The sequence below is a fragment of the Notolabrus celidotus genome, chromosome 20 (assembly GCF_009762535.1).
Source record: "Notolabrus celidotus isolate fNotCel1 chromosome 20, fNotCel1.pri, whole genome shotgun sequence".
NCBI classification, from domain to species: domain Eukaryota; kingdom Metazoa; phylum Chordata; class Actinopteri; order Labriformes; family Labridae; genus Notolabrus; species Notolabrus celidotus.
In genome coordinates, this window is record NC_048291.1 from 2,372,032 (window position 1) to 2,390,826 (window position 18,795).

General features: G+C 43.8%; 1 protein-coding gene across 2 annotated transcripts; it reads right to left on the minus strand.

The window, feature by feature from the left end:
• Positions 1–2,180: 2,180 nt before the first annotated feature.
• LOC117832083 (casein kinase I) lies at positions 2,181–16,641 on the minus strand. 2 transcript variants are annotated; one of them, XM_034711051.1, is made up of 11 exons: positions 16,418–16,641; positions 11,922–12,012; positions 11,690–11,800; positions 9,825–9,973; positions 9,094–9,322; positions 7,140–7,310; positions 6,861–7,015; positions 6,544–6,739; positions 6,313–6,449; positions 4,064–4,131; positions 2,181–3,970 (listed from the first exon to the last, which is right to left on the minus strand). In XM_034711051.1, the coding sequence occupies exons 2-10, from the start codon at positions 11,995–11,997 to the stop codon at positions 4,099–4,101; spliced, it is 1,257 nt and encodes a 418-aa protein (XP_034566942.1). In that variant the 5' UTR covers positions 11,998–12,012; positions 16,418–16,641; the 3' UTR covers positions 2,181–3,970; positions 4,064–4,098. The 2 variants fall into 2 exon arrangements, with proteins under 2 accessions (XP_034566942.1, XP_034566943.1); XM_034711052.1 differs by having other exon boundaries at positions 6,867–7,015; positions 16,418–16,640.
• Positions 16,642–18,795: the final 2,154 nt, after the last annotated feature.

Sequence of the window (18,795 nt, forward strand, 5' to 3'; positions counted from 1 at the left end):
ATTTGCAGTTAATGTCTAATCTGTAATTTTTTCACTTTGCAAAGTCGTTCCATGGGCCGGATTGCAACCTCTGGCGGGCCGGTTTTGGCCCGCGGGCCGCATGTTTGACACCCCTGCCCTGAATGGATCAGAAATCAGTTCAAGTGAAGCTGAAGCTCCATCAGAGGAACAACATAGACTTAACATCTTCTGATCCCACTGTTAGGGGGGAGACTATAGAAACTGGGTCCTGATCCAGAACCACTACACCTAGACTTGTCAGATCTGGACTAGTTCATCTAAGAGAGTCTTTAAAGGAGAGTTTAACCCTCCTTTCATGTTGGGGGTCAATTTGACACATTTTAAAGTTCAAAAATCTAATAGAAATGTAAAAAAAAATTTGAGTATGGAACTTCTTCTGCTTGGCTTAATCGACACAATCAACATATAGAATAATTTATTAACATCACTTTATAAATAAAATAAATACAATACAATTAACACAAATGTGTCATGTAAAGCTACTGTAATTATATTTAGGTCTTACAAATGTACATTAAAAACAGTTTTAGAAGTTTCATTTAAAACGAGTGAGTTATCCTCATTGAACCGTGATTTTTGAGAATTAAACAGTGGTGGACAAAGTACACAGCTTCATGACTTAAGTCAAAGTATAGATCCTCCAGGTCAAATATTACTCCAATACAAGTGAAAGTTGCTCTGTCAGATTATTACTTGAGTTAAAGTCCTGGAGTACTTGCTTTGAAAAATACTTAAGTATTCAAAGTACTTCTTAAAATATCTCAAAGCGTTGTATTTTCAAAATACAATACAAAGGAGTACATTCAGTTACATCATGTTTATCTAGAAACCATTACTCCAAATCTGTAAAAGTTAAACCATGGAATAAAAACAGACACTAAGTTCCTCCAAGCACAGACAGCTCAGTTTGAAATGTTCATCTGGAGTTAAACAAACGTTATGTAGCTCAACACGCTCTCTCAGGTTGGACTGTGAATGTTTGTGTTTGTGCAGAAACAGGGAGAACATTTAACACCATACGTATCATTCTGGTCTGAAGATATGACCATGGGTGCTCAGGTGGAGGATTATAGCCATCATTACCACCTCTACATGAACAGCCTGATCTGAGTGATGCTCTGTTTGCTCTACGTTCAACCGCGGAGACGCACGATATACAGGTACGACTAAACTACTGAGACAAACAGAACTACACAAACACAGTTTACTGACTGAGGATCAGATTTCAGAGAAGGACATATATGAGCTGACTTCAAAGCAAAAGTAGTGAGTAACTAGAGCACTGATAGAAATGTAGTGGAGTAAAAGTCATAACTTCCCCCCAAAAAATAATACTGAAGTAAAGTAAAGATACTCAAAAATGTACTGAAGTAAATTAACTTTGTTACTGTCCACCACTGGACTTAAAGAACACCATTACACTAAATATTGATTTAAACGGTTAGTAATGGAGTTAATAAGGAGATTAAAAATATGTTTATTGGGATTTTTTTTGGGTTGACACTTTTGGTTCATTGAATATGCCCCGGGTCAAATTGACCCAGGAACATTATTGCTGTCCCTAAGAAACGAACACAACAGGAGGGTTAAGATGTGTGAGAATAAAGAAGTGGGTGATTTCACTGCTTTTCCTTCTCTGGATCACATTCAACCAGGTCCTGATCCAGGAAAGAAGAGTATGTGCCCTCTCTAGAGTCCTTAAGTTTAAAAAAAGCAGTCAAAATGCACCTTTTCCTCAAGAGCTTTCCTCATTAGATACACCCCCAGACCCCTACTTGACCCTGTGAAGCCCCCTTGGGTTTCTTGAAAGTGTTATATAAATCCCATTTATTATTAATTCCACATCTGAGAAGCTGAAGTGTTGTGGTTCTGGATTAAGATCTGGTCTAATGTGGTCCAGACAGATATAACCCTCAGTGAAGTCACCTTTTCTGGCATTTTAATGAATAAGAAAAGGTTTCACAGATCTGAAGACGTAGACTCTCCTGCATAATGTGGTCCACATTATGATCTGGTCTTCCTGGCCCTCCCTGAGACAGACACATCTAGAACTGCTGATATGAAGAGTCCTTCAGCGTCAGTTTGGAGCACAAAAATAAAAAACAACTTCAATATGTTGAAAGAAAGAGAGAGAGAGAGAGAGAGAGAGAGGGCAAAGGTTGTGAGCAACGTTATTAATTTTTATTACTTCATAAAATATACACAAATACTGTTGTAAATAAAGTGTTAAAGAACTGTACAAGATATCAGCACACCATACAGAAAGTGAACCCCATCACCTCCACCTCCTCCTCCTCCACCTCCTCCACTCGTCCCTAAAGCAACAGTTAGCGTGCCGCTGGGTCAGACCGGCCTGTACAAAGGTAATTACATGATACACGGCTATTTACACATCCCTGCAATTTGCATCAGTTGGTTCATTTTATGACGTTTTTCAAGGTTGCTGGAGGTTGAAATCCAAAAAAGGTGACATCAAATTATTATTGGCATATCGTTTTTGCAGAAGAAGAAGAAGAAGAAGAAGAAGAAGCCCTGTATGTGACGAGGAGGACGAGCTTTTAACACAAACAACAGAGAGCAGGTAAAAAACAAACAAAGAGATAAATCTACAAAGTTACAGAAAGATGAGGACGACAGAATAAGATTAAAAAACAAAAAACACAGACGATTAAAAAACAAACAGTTTAAATAAATAAAACAGTGATGAAAACAATCAAAGACGACGTGGATCATGTATTCTGAGCAGGGATTTACAGCATCTCTATCTCACACACACATACACACACACACACACTGTTAGGTGACCCAGCTGGCACAGTAACCACTTTACTCAAAACACCCCTCATCCTGAAACCGGCCCGACTCATCATTAGTATGAATTTCTGTTTACACCTAAAAACAAAGAAGAGGACCACATTTTGGATTTACATCAAAATAAAAAATATATACAGTGAAGTAAACATTTAAAAAATAATAATAATAAGAGGATGTCCCCTATGAGTCATCCCTAAAATCTGCTGCCCTGACCTCTGACCTCTGATAACAAAAGAATAAAAAAGGTAACATTAAGAACTCTCATAAAAATTGCAGCCACGTTTTTCGGAGCCGCTGTGGTCTCAAATACACCGAGGACTTCCTGAGGAGCTTCCCTCAAGATCACGGAGTGTGTCTTTGCAATATCTATGTTCATTCTTCACCTTACCCCCCCACCCCCTCCCCCCTCCCCCTCACACTGACGCCAGAGAAAAACACCAAAGTCCGAGCAGGCAGAGAGATGCAGGGCGGTGCGGGTTTATGTGGAGAGATCTGAGGGACGGGAAACGACCAAAACATGAAAGAAGTGCAAGCAAGCGCCGTTTTGCTACTTAACCAGGAACGTTACTCTGCGACAGCCGAGACATCACGTACTTATCTGTTTCTATTTCACCCTCCACGCCCTCGTCTGCCTCTCCCTACGTCTCCATCTGCTGTTCATCAGCAGAGAGGACACTCAGAACACGCTGGGGTCAGGATGTTCTCTACAAAGATCTGCTGAAGTTACTGAAAGTTGTTAAATTTGCACGACGTCGGCACCGCCCGTGACGTCCGGCTTGGATTACATGCGCGTGTCCATGAAACCTTTTTTGCTTCTTGATGCTTCTGCAGCTCTTCACATTAGTCAGATTAGTTCTGAGGGAATGTTTGGAGGAGGAGTGGAGCGGGTCGGATCGGCCGTGGAGGAACAACGCTGGACTGGTCGTTTGGATTTTCGTGGCGGTGGCGACCACACAGCTCGACAAAGAGGGTTCATAAAAGAGTGCATGTTGGAGACTCTCGGTGGACTCCTTTGGATCCTTTAAAAGAAGTAAAGTCTGTTTCCAAAGATCCATGAGTCCATTGGCAATCATCTTTTCATAAGACAAGGTAAAAACAAAGGAAAGTAATCAAACGATGAGTATACTTTGCAGCCCTGAGAGGAGGAGGAGAAGAAGAAGAAGAGAGGCGGAGTTAGATCGGTGTGTTTCAGTCAGTGTGTGAATAAACGAGTAGAATCAGACCTCACCTGTCAGGTTCATGTGCATGCAGAGCCAGAGACTTTTATTTCCCCATGTGCTCGAACGGCACGCTGACCTGGAACAGAGAGGAAAGAGTTAAACACACACAGAGACTGATTCTAACATCACGCATTAAATACACTGTTCTAACTAGAGCTGCAACGATTAGTCCACTCAATCCAGAACGAATACAAAATCTTCTCTTTCTTTGCTTAGCGCCGCTCGAGTGTCTGCTTGTATCAGCATCTCTCTCTTCGTTGTTCTTCTATCTGCTTAGTTCTCTTTGTATTTGGAGTCTGTCAGGACTTTTAAGGACTCATTTGTTGGCCATAGACACCAAACTGGCTACGTTTGCAGGGGTGTTTTTACTGCTTTTGTTCCTGTGTGTGTCCAGAGATCCTGTGTGTATCCATGGTAACATTGTTTACATACGAGATCAGCTGTTAGCAGCCCGTAGCATGTCGATGCTAAACGATGCTAGGCTCAAGGAGGCAAGGACGACGTGCTGGTACTGAGGTGCAAGCTAAAGGAGACGACATGGACCTGTCCTTCCACCCGCCGTTATGGGGAATGTAAGATCTATCTACGATAAGGTGGACCAGCTAACCCAGCACCAGAGTAGCATCATGCTAACAGAGCTAACACCGGACACAAACGCCACATTGGAAGGATTTCACCTGCTGTGGGCGGACTGGATACAGGAGAGCAAGACTGGACTAACTGGGGAAGAAGGCCAGCTCAGTCCTGGACCCTGTGGAGGTGGTGGCTGACAGGAGAACTATGGCCAAGCTGTCGTCTCTGATGGACATTTCTTTTCTATATATATTCTTGTTAAATTCTTGAACTGTACACCTTCTTGTTTGCTGCTGGAACTCCATGAATTTCCCCGGTGTGGGACGAATAAAGGAGGATCTTATCTGATCTGAAATGTAGCGTTGATGCATCACATTATTGTTGTTATTGCCGGAACATCAAAGTGTGTTAAAGCTCTGTAACACGGCTCTACCTGCTTCAAAGTGTGCGTTTTGGTTGCTTTCTTAAAACTGTCCAGGGTCGGGGTGCTGTGGATGTCAGGAGGGAGAGGAGGAGTTTATAGGAGATGCAGTACTAGTGGTTACGTTTACCTATCACACCTGTTTCATCCTGGCTCTTGTTGTTGAGCAGTAAAGTTTGTTTTGTTCTACTATATAATAAATTAAATTGTCAAAGATGACCCGTAACAAATGAGCCCCATTCAAGAAAACTGGTCTCTAAATATGTAAGCGTCTTTCTGGATGAGTCTGCTCTATCAACAGCACCTGAAAACTTCATGGGAGAGTGAAATAGGAGCAGAAATAACAGAGGATGTATGGGCTACATCTCTCACAAGTATTCACTCCTGCTCAAGTAACTGTAGACATCAGCTAATTCAATATAAAGTCATACATAGACTTCATTATGTCTCAAACAAAACTACACTCATCACCTCTCTGCATTAAATGTAAACACACTGATGGTACATTGGCCCATATGTTTTGGTTCTGTGAGAAGTTCCAAAAGTTTAGATGGGAACTTTTTCTTTGTTATTCAGAAGTTTATGGAGATAATCTTCCTCCAAACCCAGAAACAGCCACTCACGGCTGGAAGCTCTAAGCAGTTGGAAGTCCTCCTCCATTCAGTATGGAATGGTACTTGCAAAAAAAAAGATTCTAAAAGTTTGGAAAAAAGAGGGACCGCCCTGCTTTGAGGTCTGGCTTACAGAATTCTCCAGTACCTTATATATGGAGAGAATTAGATATGAGCTGTTGGGCAAAACAACCAAATTCAAACAGATATGGCGGCCCTTCCTTGACCACATCACGGCTCTTAGAAGACCCACATGACACCTCAATGCCTTTGCCTTTTAATCCCACAATATAACTGCACAAAAGGATGACATGACAATATGTAATTTAGAGATCTACAGAGATGATGATGAGTGTGTTCTTTGTTTTTGTTTGTTTGTTTGTTTTTCAGCTTTTTTTGTTTTGTTTGTTTAGTCTTGTTTTTGTTTTTTGTTTTGTTTTTGTTTGTAGAATAGGATGGGGGATGGGGGATGGGGGGTGTTCTTCTTTGTTAACCTTCTAAATGTTCTATGTCTTCTGAAAAAACTATAAATAAAGTATCTAAAAAAGAAAAGACCGAAAGATGACCCGTGTGGGGAAAACCGTCTCCCTGCAGCAGAAGCTCCTGTCATTGGCTGAGAGGTAGACGATGAGTCTGAGTGTTTCTTCCTCACCTGTGACGTGGAGATTCTTGATTGGTCGTGACGGGTGAGGTCAGAGGACGACACGTTGGCAGGAGCTCCTCGGTGGAGCCGCATGCTCACCTTCCTCTCTCTCTCTGCGCGAGAAATAGCGCGAGGCGACGTGTTCCCTGAAATCATCAGAACAACGTCAACATTCAAACCTTGTTCTCATTGTGATCACAGAGTCGGCATCGGGAGCTAGACGTCCAGCAGGGAGCTCACCAGACTGCTGGACCCGTGAGGCCGGGTTGGAGATGGCCTGCTCCGGCCCGTTCCGGACTCTGTTGGCAGCTCCGGGGGTCGGACCCGGGGCAAGACCCCGCGATGCAGACCCCCGAGGGGCTCCTCCAATCCGCTCGTCCTTATCATCTCCCGCCCTCCTCTCCCGGTCTCCGTCCTCAGCCGTCCGACTCGCTCCCTGACACACGAGAGCAGACATGTCCAGGTCATTAAAGTGCTCCTCACATCAGCTGAGCGTCAGTGTTGATATTTAATCCCTGGTGATGGTGAAGAGGGTAAACATTGAAACATACACGTACACTTACAAACTTGAGCATGTTCCAGTCAAAGACGTAGTCGTAGGAGAAACCCTGGCGGTGGAAGAGATTCCTGAAGAGCTGTCGAAGGTACGAGTAGTCCGGCTTGTCGTCAAAACGGAGCGAGCGACAGAAATTCAGGTACGTGGAGAACTCAGCTGAAAGAGACGGGTGTGAAGAGAAACTCAGACTCTGACAGAGAGCAAACACATCACCTCTGATCTACAGCGAGGACACGGGAGCTCATGATGAACCCTCATGGAGGAAGGCAGCGTCACTCACAGGGGTAACCTTTGCAGAGAACCTCGATGGGCGTGGACATCTTCTTCTCACTGATCCGCTCGTACTTCTGTCTCTTGGTCGCGGCTTTGAGGCCCTGCCAGGGGAGGGAGCCCAGGTTGAAGTACATGAGGACGTAGCCCAGAGACTCCAGGTCGTCACGCCTGGACTGCTCTGTGGACACAAAGAGAGAGAGAGAGAGAGAGAGAGCGCAGAGTTATAAAACTACAGGAGGACAAAGTCTGAGCGTGCATCAGGATTAAACTGTGATCAGAAACAGGACGGTCAAAGAGTGTGGAGGACTTCCATCAGGACCATCACACACTGCCGTCTCTGCAGGTTTGCATGAAGCTCCCCCTGACTGGGATACTGCTCACCAGGTTTCATTCTCCTCCTCTCTCACGTGACTCTGGTGTTCTGATAGAAGACTAAACGTCTCCAGTAATACAAACAGAGACCTGTTAGGTCACGAGAGGCGGACATGCTCAGTGAGAATAGTAGTCACCCTGACCAGATCCTGATAACAGATCCTGATAACAGTGGACTTTAACCCTCCTCTCTCTGCTCCGAGTGAGCCGCTCTGTTCAGACTAGGAGTGGGAATCGAACCGGATCCGACTTAGAGCCGGTTTCAATAGATCAATTCCATCACCTCAAATGTTATCAATTCTTCTTAAAGGTGACATATCATGCAAAATGGACTTTTTAATGGTTCTCTACCTGATATATGTGTCCCTGTCTACAAACCCCCTGAAAAGTAAAAGACTCCATTCTGCCCCTGTTCTGATTTCTCCACCTTTCTGTAAATGTGTGCTGAAACCAGCCGTTTCAGACTTCAGTGTTTTTGTTACGTCACAACGCCATCCGGTCTGTAACAGGAAGTCAGAGCTCGGAGCTTGTTCAGCCCATAGACTGTATAAAATACAACTCAACCCCTCCTCTGTTTTTCATTCCCTGCACACATGTGTGCTAACAAGGAGCTTAGGAGGGAGGCATGCTAGTTGTAGGCTGTCTTAATAAACACAAAGGTCGGTTTGACTCCCCACGTCTGCAGATTTGAAGATCTAGTGGATGATTTTTAGTTTTCATGGAAAAGTGCTAGCGCTAGTTAGCATAGCCACATAGCTACATGTTGGTAGCTGTGTACCAAGACACACGTCGACATACTGACAAATAAAACAACAAGAAACACTAAATCTGTGACCAATGGTTCAGAAAGGTCCTGCTGCAGGCGCCTCTCCGTCAGGATCAGATTCTGGATCAGATTCAGAGGGTTGAAGTAACGCGGGTCTGTGAGCAGCCGTGTATATTCAGCCAACATGTAAACATTAGATCAACGTGCTGGACAGCTGAGGCCACACCCACTTCCTGAGGGGGCGTGGTCAGAGAGCTCATTCTCATTTAAAGGCACAGACACAGAAAACAGCCTGTTCTGAGCAGGGCTGAAAAAGAGGGGTTTACAGGCAGACCAGAATCTGATTTCAAAGAGTTTTTATGAGCAATAAACTTTAAAGACATGTTTTGGGGACCTCTTAGACCAATATATGTTGATGAAAAAGAGCAGAATATGTCACCTTTAAACATATTAAAGAGGAGGTTCAGAGGCAGCTGTAAGGCGGAGTATAAAACCCTGATCGGTGTCATGGAGCGACCCGTCAGTGAGACCACGACGATCTGGTCTCTACTTTAAATGAAGCACGATGATTCAGAGAGAGGAGTGATAACGGTCTGTGTGACTCCATCTTTGTGGTCAAGAAGTTTATTAGAAAATGTTAAACTCCGTTTCTATTAAGACGAGAGAAACGTCTTAAAGGGCCGGAGCTCCGACTGAACTGATCTAAAGGAGCGATGGACTGCAGGACAACCACACGAGAGAGTAACAGGAGGTCAGTTTGATGAGGGTGTGATATTTATAGAGCTAACATATAAACAGTTGAGGTGTGTGTGTTCAGCCTCACCGATTCCCAGATGTGTGTTGATGGAGGCGTAGCGTGCCGTGCCGGTCAGGTTCTTGTTCTCCCGGTAAGGGATGTGCTGGTGCGTGCGGGCGTCCCGGTACTTCTTGGCGAGGCCGAAGTCGATGATGTAGACCAGGTTGCCCTTCTTACCGAGCCCCATCAGGAAGTTGTCGGGCTTCACATCCCGATGGATGAAGTTCTTGGAGTGGATGTACTCGATGCGGCTGATCTGAGGGAGACGAGGGAGACGAGGGAGACGGGTTACACTCCCAACATTAATTCAAATCACTGAAGGAAACTCTACGAGGGTCACGGCTTCATGATCCTGCAGACTGAGACTAAAGGAGGACGAGGAAGGACGACATGATGCATGGAGACAGGACGCAGGAAGGTGAGGACTCTCTAAGTGGAGAGCACCTGAACACACCTGACACAGCCTCTCTGCTGCAGTCTGAGTAAAGGTGAGCTACGCTGAGCTTCAGAGAGGAAATGAAATATCTAGGCCAGCAGCGTTGGAGAGGCCGGATCACAGACACACACACGAGCAGAGGAAACATCTACAATCTTTACTGGAGCCTTGGGGGAATCATGTGCCATGTTTGTATGCAGAGCTGCACCAACAAATACATGAAGTAGGTCACGCACATGATCTGCAGGGATTAGAAAAATGTGTCTGAGGGTGAAGATAACAGTGGGGTCGTCTCTGAGGGGGAAGCGGCGGCGCGGCGTACCATCTGATCGGCCAGCAGCAGCACCGTCTTCAGGCTGAACTTCCGGGAGCAGAAGTTAAAGAGGTCCTCAAGACTGGGACCAAGCAGCTCCATCACCATCACGTTGTAGTCTCCCTCTGCGCCGCACCACTTTATGGACGGGATACCCACTGAGAGAGAGAGAGAGAGTCAGCATCAAGTCTATACGACATCTTTTCACAGATTTATAATTTACATTTTAACAAAGATCTGCCTCGACTACAAATCCTCTTTGCTTTTAAATATCAAACTTTAAACCAGTGGTTCTCAAAGTATGGGTTGGGACCCCCCTGGAGGGTCGCGTGACCCAAATGGGGGGTCGTGAGCAAGCGGCAGCCTCTGGTCTAAAAATATGAGTCCAATGTGGAAGTGTTAAAAACTGCAGTTCATGGAGGATCCTCTTGAGGCTGGCTCCAGAAGTACAGGAAGTCACATACACATGAATGGGAAACAGACGATCTCAAAAAAGACGAGTGGAGTCTGGATAGCTCATTTCTCAATGTCCTCTCACTGTGAGGGGGGTGAATCTTTTTCTAACGCGTCAATTTTGAAGATATTGAGATTACTAGTCTTCCAATGAGAGAGACAGCTGACTGTGGGAACACTGCAGCTGTTGGCTAGGAGGCTCAAACTCCGCCTCTTTACGTCACACTGGCTCCACAGAAGCAATATGGCTGCCGCCGTCGATTGGTCTCAAACAGGAACAGATGGGTGACATCACGTATACTACGTCCATATTTTATAAAGTCTTTGGTCGGGACCCCCTGGAGGGTCACAGGACACAAATGTGTGTCTCCTGAGATGTCTTCTAGAATCTTTTGTTTTTGTAAGTTAAAACAAAAAGTAAAAATAGTAAATTTTAACGATTACAGTAAAAAATATGGACAAAAATAGTCACTAAACTTGAAATAAAACCCTGAAAATAGAAAATGTAATGAGTTTTCTGCCTTTCTTTGTTTCCAGATGACTCCTAAGTTTAGTGTTAGTGAACAGTTCATTATCTAAAGCATCAGTAGCAGCAGGTTCATTCATAACGGCACAGGAAACACAGACACAGCTCATACGGGGAGGCTGATTTCCTGCAGACCAGCTAAATGAAGCCACATTAAATCACTTTGAGGGACAGTGGGGGTTGCGAGCAGGGGAGTAGCTCCCTCAGCTGGTGGTGAAGCTTTCAGCAGTGTGTCTGCCCCCTGGTGGCTGGCTGCAGTATAGGTCAAAATATCTGTCTCCCTTTAAAAAATAAATACACGTTGTACGAATGTTCCTCCCCTCCGTATGCTGTGGTGATATGTAGTTAGTATTTGACTGTTTTGTGTTCAAGGCCTCTTTTTCCTGAAAAGTTTCTTCTTCGTTAGTTATTAGAGGTTAAAAAACGGGGTTTTACTTCCTGTTTCTTTTGATTCACAGCCGCCGTAGAGGGAAACTTCAAAGGACACACAGCGTCTTGTGACGTCACGCTGTAGGGCGGAGCTTATTACAGTGGCTTCACAGGCTCTGGCTGCACAATGGCGGCGCCCAGGAGAGGGATTTTTTGGCTTCAGAACCGTACAACGGGAAGAGGCGGAGCAACGCTGTCCATTTTTATTTCCAGTCTATGGTTGCGAGTCTTTGGCACCTGTATTTTTGGGGGTCGTGGGCTGAGAAGTTTGGGAACCCCTGCTTTAAACAACATCATGTGTCCTTTTTCATCTGCATGTCAGTCAATGTTGGATTTAGATCCAAGAACTTGAAAATGTGATCACCGTTAACTCCAAACGTTACTTATTGTTCATCCTGCATGTTGAAGCTGAGCAGGTTTCATGTTTTGGATTAAAGTCTGTCCATGCTCGTCGTTCTCTCCTTACCTCCTCCTTGCATCATCTTGTAGAACTTGCTCTCAATGTGCAGCTGTGGGTGTTTGGTCTTCACACACTCCAGCTTGATGGCGACCTCCTCACCGGTGGCGATGTTGGCGCCTGAGGAGAGCAAAGTACGACCAACAGCTGTAAGAATGTGCAATAAAACCGGGCCAACGACGGATAGAAAGTCCAGGTAAGTTTGGTGAGGCGTGCAGAAGTAAACGGCGTTTACACTCACCCAGATAAATATCACCAAAGGAGCCGCTCCCTATCTTTCGCCCCAGCCGGTACTTGTTCCCCACTCTCAGCTCCATGGTTGCGAGTCGTCACTGAAACAGACACAAGAAGGTGATTTAGATACACACACACACACACACACACACACAGAGCTGTCCCTCCTCACCCCTGACTCAAAGTTTCTCATGAGACGAGCTCCTGTTCGACTGGGGAAGGTATCCTCACATGACGATCACAGACATGCTGACCTGGCCACGTGTTTGAGTGAGAACGCAGCCTGAGCTTGTTGATCAGCACACAGCTGTCTGGCCTCCAGAGACACACGATTAGGTTCACAGAGGGAGGAGGGAGGGGGGGAGGGGGAGTTCAGGAAGAGCAGGGACGGAGGAGGAGGGGAGCTGCAGGAACACAGACCTGCAGGATAAATCCCTCCCTCCACTTAGAGGTGTGACCAGGTGAGCTCACACTGCTCTGTGTTACAGACTGCAGGGTGCAGGTTGGACCTGTTACCTTCAGAGTCAACATGGCTGAAGTTTAGAGAGCTGAACCGACTCAAAGGAAGAGCTTAAATCAAGAAGGAGGCCAATGTAGGGCGTGCAAAAACCTGCAGTTCCTCCTGTGACCACTTGAGGCTGCAGAGGCTCATTAGGCCCCATGTTTACGTGTCCATGTTTACAGCAGGGAGGGGCACCTCAAGGAAAAACACTGATCCAGAATGACCGGCATCTACTCAACCATTACTCCAAAAACACACCAACTAAGACTGATCAATATTAAACAAGTATTTCAATAATTTCTTCTATTTGCTAAATATACTCTGCTATAAATAAGAAGCTAGTATTTGATGTTATTGATATGAGTCTTTAAGTCTGTTGATGTCGGGTCCAGCTTCCTCAGCAGGTCTGACACGTTAAATAGAGACGACAGCGACTCACACCACAGTAAACCTAAACACTCCAGGTTACACCAAGCGGAAACCTCCGGTCTCAAACTATGAAGACCATGTGGACGTGTTATAAACTGCAATCCATCGAGAATCCACTAGAGGCTGGCTGCAGAAAAACAGGAAACCACACAGACATGAATGGGAAAAAGCCGATCTTTGCAGCATTAATAAACATGTTTACAGCCTGGTTCAAAAAACAGCTTGAGTCTATGAAGCTAATCTCTCTATCGGCACACACTGTAGGGGGGGGGGGGGGGGGGTTATTTCTAACGTGACGGTTCAGAAGATATTAAGATTACGAGTTTTGCCCAAATAAGGACATGACTGACTTGACTCCTGGTCGGGAACACATAGCTGTTAGCTAAGAGGCTCAAACTCCGCCCCTTTACGTCACATTCTGCCTGGTTGAGTTCAGCATTTCCAATATGGCTGCCTCCGTCCAATTGCTTCAAAACAGCTCTCAGGAACACTACGTCCATATGTTATACAGTCTATGGGTGCTGCTAGTAGCGGGCACTGACAGCGTCTGTCTCGACCTTCATGTCGATGTTTCTGTGAAGAAGGTGGCGTGTGTGTGTTTACATTTTACAGACGAGCTCAGTCTGGAATACGTGTGTAGTGGTGTGAGATTCAGAAACAGAGAAAATCCCTGCAACTGTCGCTCATGTTTTCTTCTTCTTTTGCTATTTAATGCAGTTAGCAAACAGCTTTAACACACTCTGTAGACACCGTCTGGCAGGAATGCGGTATTACAACCAGGCACCGGTAAAAAGGATGAACATTTTTGCTTTTAAAATGAGAAAATATTCAAAGCAACTCTTCGATTTTTACAAAGTGAACGAATATTCAAATACCCGAAAATCCTTCCCCATCCCTAGTCCGTGTGTGTGGCGGTCTCGTTAACCAGCTGCAGGACGAGGTGCTGCTAGCAGCGGCCTCTGTCTCGACCTTCATGTCGGTGTTTCTGTGACGCAGCAGTGTGGCGTGTGTGTTTACATTTTACAGCCATGCTCTGTCTCTGAATCTCACACCATTGAACACGTTCTTCCAGAGACTGTCGCTCATGTTTTCTTCTTCTACTGCTCTTTAATGCGGTTTGCAAACAGCTTTAAGACGCTCTGTAGACACCATCTGGCGGAAATATGGTATTACAACCAGGCACCGAGGAAATGATGGAAGTAGTAGTTTTAAAATGAGAAAATATTCACATTAGTTTCCAGCAGAATTAAACATCTTTACAGCCTGTAGCTCTTTTATCTAATCTTACTCTCGGTGCAGGAGGTGATATTCTTTAAACCCGTCCATGGTGTTGACATAAAGGCTGAGAGTTCTGCATTAACGTGCAGGGCTGTGTTGACGGACAGGGGGGCGTGTTGCAGCTGTTTGTCAGGAGGTTAAAGGTCGGCCTCGGCTCCTCCTCTTTGCCCTTTGGCTCTAACGTCTCTGCAGAAACAGTGACCTCACTGAGACTACATCCCTGCTCCACACAGTCTGTGGTGTAGATCCTGCAGGCCACTGATTGGTCAGACACATTTTCACTCACAGTAGAGAGAGACGAGACGTCCTGCACAAACCTGCATCTTTCAAAGACTTGAATCTGCAGCGGTGAGGACCAGCTCAGAGTCCGGCCTGCAGAGAGGAGCTCCTCTCTGCATGTGGAGTTGGGAAGAGAGAGAGAAGTCATGTGGAGCCTCAGCATGCAGTGGAAGTGAGGCTTAGGACCTGACACACATGAGGAAATGAAGTATATCTTCTGAGCTGCACGTGATGCCGGGTAGGATCATCATTTATTTAGTTCTCTCTCTCTCTGCCACGCCACATTGTGCAGCCACTGCAAAAGCAAGACTAAGCTCTCCGCCGCTCTGAGCTGGCGCTGCCAAGGGAGGGAAGGCGTGTGCGGCCGGCGAGCGCTGGCTGGCTGGCGGTATCTGTGTCAAGGCCCTCAGACGATTCTGTGCGATGAACTTCAGAGCTGAGCTGCTGCAGAGGAAGTATCAGAGCGCCGTTTATCAGAGATCCAACGTGGGAACGCAGAGAAGAGATCTTTACGGATTTAGAAACACCAAGTCTGCAATCATCACTCTGACTCTGTATGAACCGCCTGCAACATCTCACTTAGCTCCACAGACCACAAAGCATCCTCACTCACCTCTAAGTCAGGAACACAACAACTCAGGCATCCAATCTGCAGAACCAGTCCTCAGGAGCCAGTCCAGAACCTCCTTTCTCACAACAGACACCGTGCAGGGAGCAGGGTCAGCCAAAACTACTTCAATAACAAAGCTCATGATCTGATTCAGGTTCAAACTTCCTCCTCATCCCCTGCTGACCCAGGTCGCCCCACACAGTGCATGAACCAGGGATAGACTCAGGTTAATAAAGGGTTATTACACCATTTCATGTCTCATGGAGCTGCAGCCAGAGACCTGCTTTAAAGGCAACATTAATCACACGGCTGCACAGTGAGAGCCTCTGATTAATGACTTACAGAGACAGTGACACACAACTTTAAATCACAGTGTGAGCACAGCTTCACCTGCTCCTGCTCAAAGACGTGCACGGTGTGAACTCTGCAGCAACATGAAGAAGAAGAAGAAGAAGAAGAAGAAGAGTGTAAGTGTGGTTGAGGTGTTAAAGGTCTGCAGGGCGGCGTGTTTAAGACGGTGCTGCAGAGGTTAGGGGTCATGTTGGAGGGAGCTTTAGGGGGAGCATACCTGTGCACGCCCTCTATTGATCAGTAATCACCTCAAAGTGATTCAATCTGTTTGTTTGAGGTTCATCATGGATATAAAGTCAGGGAGAGAACTCTCAGGGGAAGAAAGTGTCCTAAAAGTGAGAATACGAGTCTGAAAACAAGCGATCTGAAGCTGGATGATCTCAGTCACATGAACAACAGAGTCTGCTCCACCTCAGAGTCCAGCAGCTGTCACTTCACAACCTACTCCTGAGCCACACACACACACACACACACACACACACACACACACACACACACACAAACTCCTAATATAATATGAATATAATAGAACATCTAATGCTGATATTATTATAATAATGTAGTGTAGTGTGTAGTGTGTGTGTGTGTGTGTGTGTGTGTGTGTGTGTGTGTGTGTGTGTAATGTGATGAAGCAGGTCAGCTGTGATCCACATTAAAACACTAACACTGATCCTCTGACTAACATTAGAACATTTAAACAGTGATTAAAAAGCAGACTGTACCTTTAATGTGCTTTAATGCTCCCGGTAGTGAAATCACTGACTGCAGCTTTACTGAGTGAACGTTAGCAGCTAACAGTTAGCTCGTTAAACACGGACCGAGCTACGAGATTAAATCCAGATTCTTGGATTAAATTAAAGTAAAGAGGAGGTTTTTCTGTTATTTTATCACTCTTCAAACCGCACCCAGTTCTGTTCCGGACCAGCCTGTGTGGATCCAGACTCCCCCACCCCCCCTCCCCCTCCTCTGTAAGCCGAGAATACAGGACTCTGATTCGGAATCATCGGGCCCCCTTTCCCCCCTTGTTTCTCCGGGTTCCCGACCCGACACTCACCCGATCCTGGGCTGGTCCTGTAGCTGGTTCTGTGGAGGTCCTGATCCGGTGGTTGTCAGTGGGTTTGAGGTCCGGGTCGAGGAGGATGGAGGCGGATTCTGGCGGATTTCATTCCCTCAGCTCTCTCTCTGTCGTCGGCTGCTCTGCCTGTTAGTCCCTGAGCTGTTCCAGCAGCGGCCGTTCCCCTCTCCAGCCTGCCCCCCTTCCCCCTCACGTTACTTAACAACGCGCACGTTCACTACGTCGATGATGTCATCCTCAGGCTTCAGGGCGCAGGCGTGAAAACGTCACACGTCATCGCCCCATCCTCCAGAAGTTCATCCATTTATTAATTATATTAATTATATTAATTATATTAATTATATTAATTATATTAATTATATTAATGATTATGAGGCTGTTATAATGTATTTCAAATATGTTAAAACATATACAGAATTTATTGTAAATTTACAATAAATTTTATTTATTGTAAATTTATTGTAAATTTATTGTAAATTTATTGTAAATTTATTGTAAAATTATTGTAAATATATGATAAACCCTTTATTTCCCTGTTTATTTACAAAAACTGAAACTAAACTTTAAAACCCTTTAATTGATTGACAGCAAAAAAAAAAGCTAAAACCTTTTTACTGAGTTTCTTGGAGAGGATTGTCTTCTTAGCATCTCAAGTATTGCATATATATTTATTTATTTATATATTAACATGAGTTATATGTCCCATTCATGTTTTTGTTTTATGTTTTCTCCCTTTCTCTTTTATTTATCAGAGTATTTAGTTTTGTTGAGCACATGTCTATAGTCTTTCACATTGTATTATTTACAAATGTTCAATAAAATAAATTAATAAATACAAATAAAAATCCATTCATTAATTATCATGTTTTTACTGCATTGTTACCAACTTCTATCTTATTATATTAGAGTCTATTTTTATATGTATTGATCTGGTTTTTATTTGATTGAATTTTCTGTTATTTCTCTGATTTTATTTTATTGATTTGATCGTTGTGGATTTATTTTTAAGTAGTTTATATATTCCTTTCCACTTTTACCTCTAACTGTTGTTTTCTGTCTCTCTCTTCTTTTCTGAAGCACTTTGGGCTGCATGCTTGAATGTATGAAAGGTGATATATAAATAAAGATTGGTTGAGTCACTCTAACTGACTATTATTTATTTATTTATTTATTTATTTAAAAGTTATTTTTATCTGAATTTTTTTCACTTTATATACAGAGGATGCAATTTAACAATTAAGGCAACTGGTATTTTTCTAATAAAAGAAAACCAAATGAAGTAACAGGGGAAGAAATCCATTTCCACCCAACAACAATAATAATAATGATGATAATACTAATTTAAATAGAAAAGAAGAAAAACTGTTTTTAAAAATAACTAAAGAAGAGGAAAAAAAGAAAACAACATCATGAAAGCACAACAAATAAATAGGTTATTATTCACAAAGAAAGTTACTAAGCCACAAAAAGGGGTTAATTTATTTTGAACATATCAGATTATCATGTAATAATAACAATAATAATACATTTTATTTTGGGCGCCTTTCAGATCACCCAAGGTCACCTTACAGATCATAATAACAATGATAATAACGTGCTTAAGTATTCCTCCTAAGGAATTAAATGTGTCTCTAAGGTTTGGGTCCTACAGAAATGCAACTTAATAATAAATTAAATTATAGGATAGTTTGTATAAAACATAAATATTATATAGTGTTTTATCACATTTTAAGAAAAAGACATTCTTATGTGTCCTACAGTTTCTGTTTCTCTTCATTCGTCTCAGCTCATGTTTGAGAATAGGCCTAACAACATGTTCAGGAAAGCTTGTAAGCCCAGCCTCTATCTTTAATAAATATGAATAAATATTAGGGTCTATAAAAACATATTCTGTTGTTGAGAGCATCCATTAAACCAAATGAGACATGGCTGCATGACAGACAGGAAACAATTTCATACAGTGAGCAGTGGCTTACAGTAGGATGACGTGGGTGTTAAATAGGATTGGTTTGTGGATGTAATGAGAGGGTGACAGATGGACATGCTGGCTGGTTCTTCTGTGACCCTGTCATTGAGCAGAACATACGCCTGTTCCTGAACGCAACTTCTGTCTCACACTCATCACTGGAACATACAAAATGCACGTTTATTAAATTGATTTGATTCTTTTCAAACGTTAAAAAACAAACCAATCCAACAAATCAACCACAATGAAGGAAACTGAAGAGATAAGATAAATAGGGTAATACTTTATTGACCCAGAGGCCGGGAAATTCAGTTGTTGCAAGAGTGTAAGGAAGCAATGCAATAAGATTAAGTCTAGAAAAATTAAACATAAATTCTGTTATTTAAAGGTA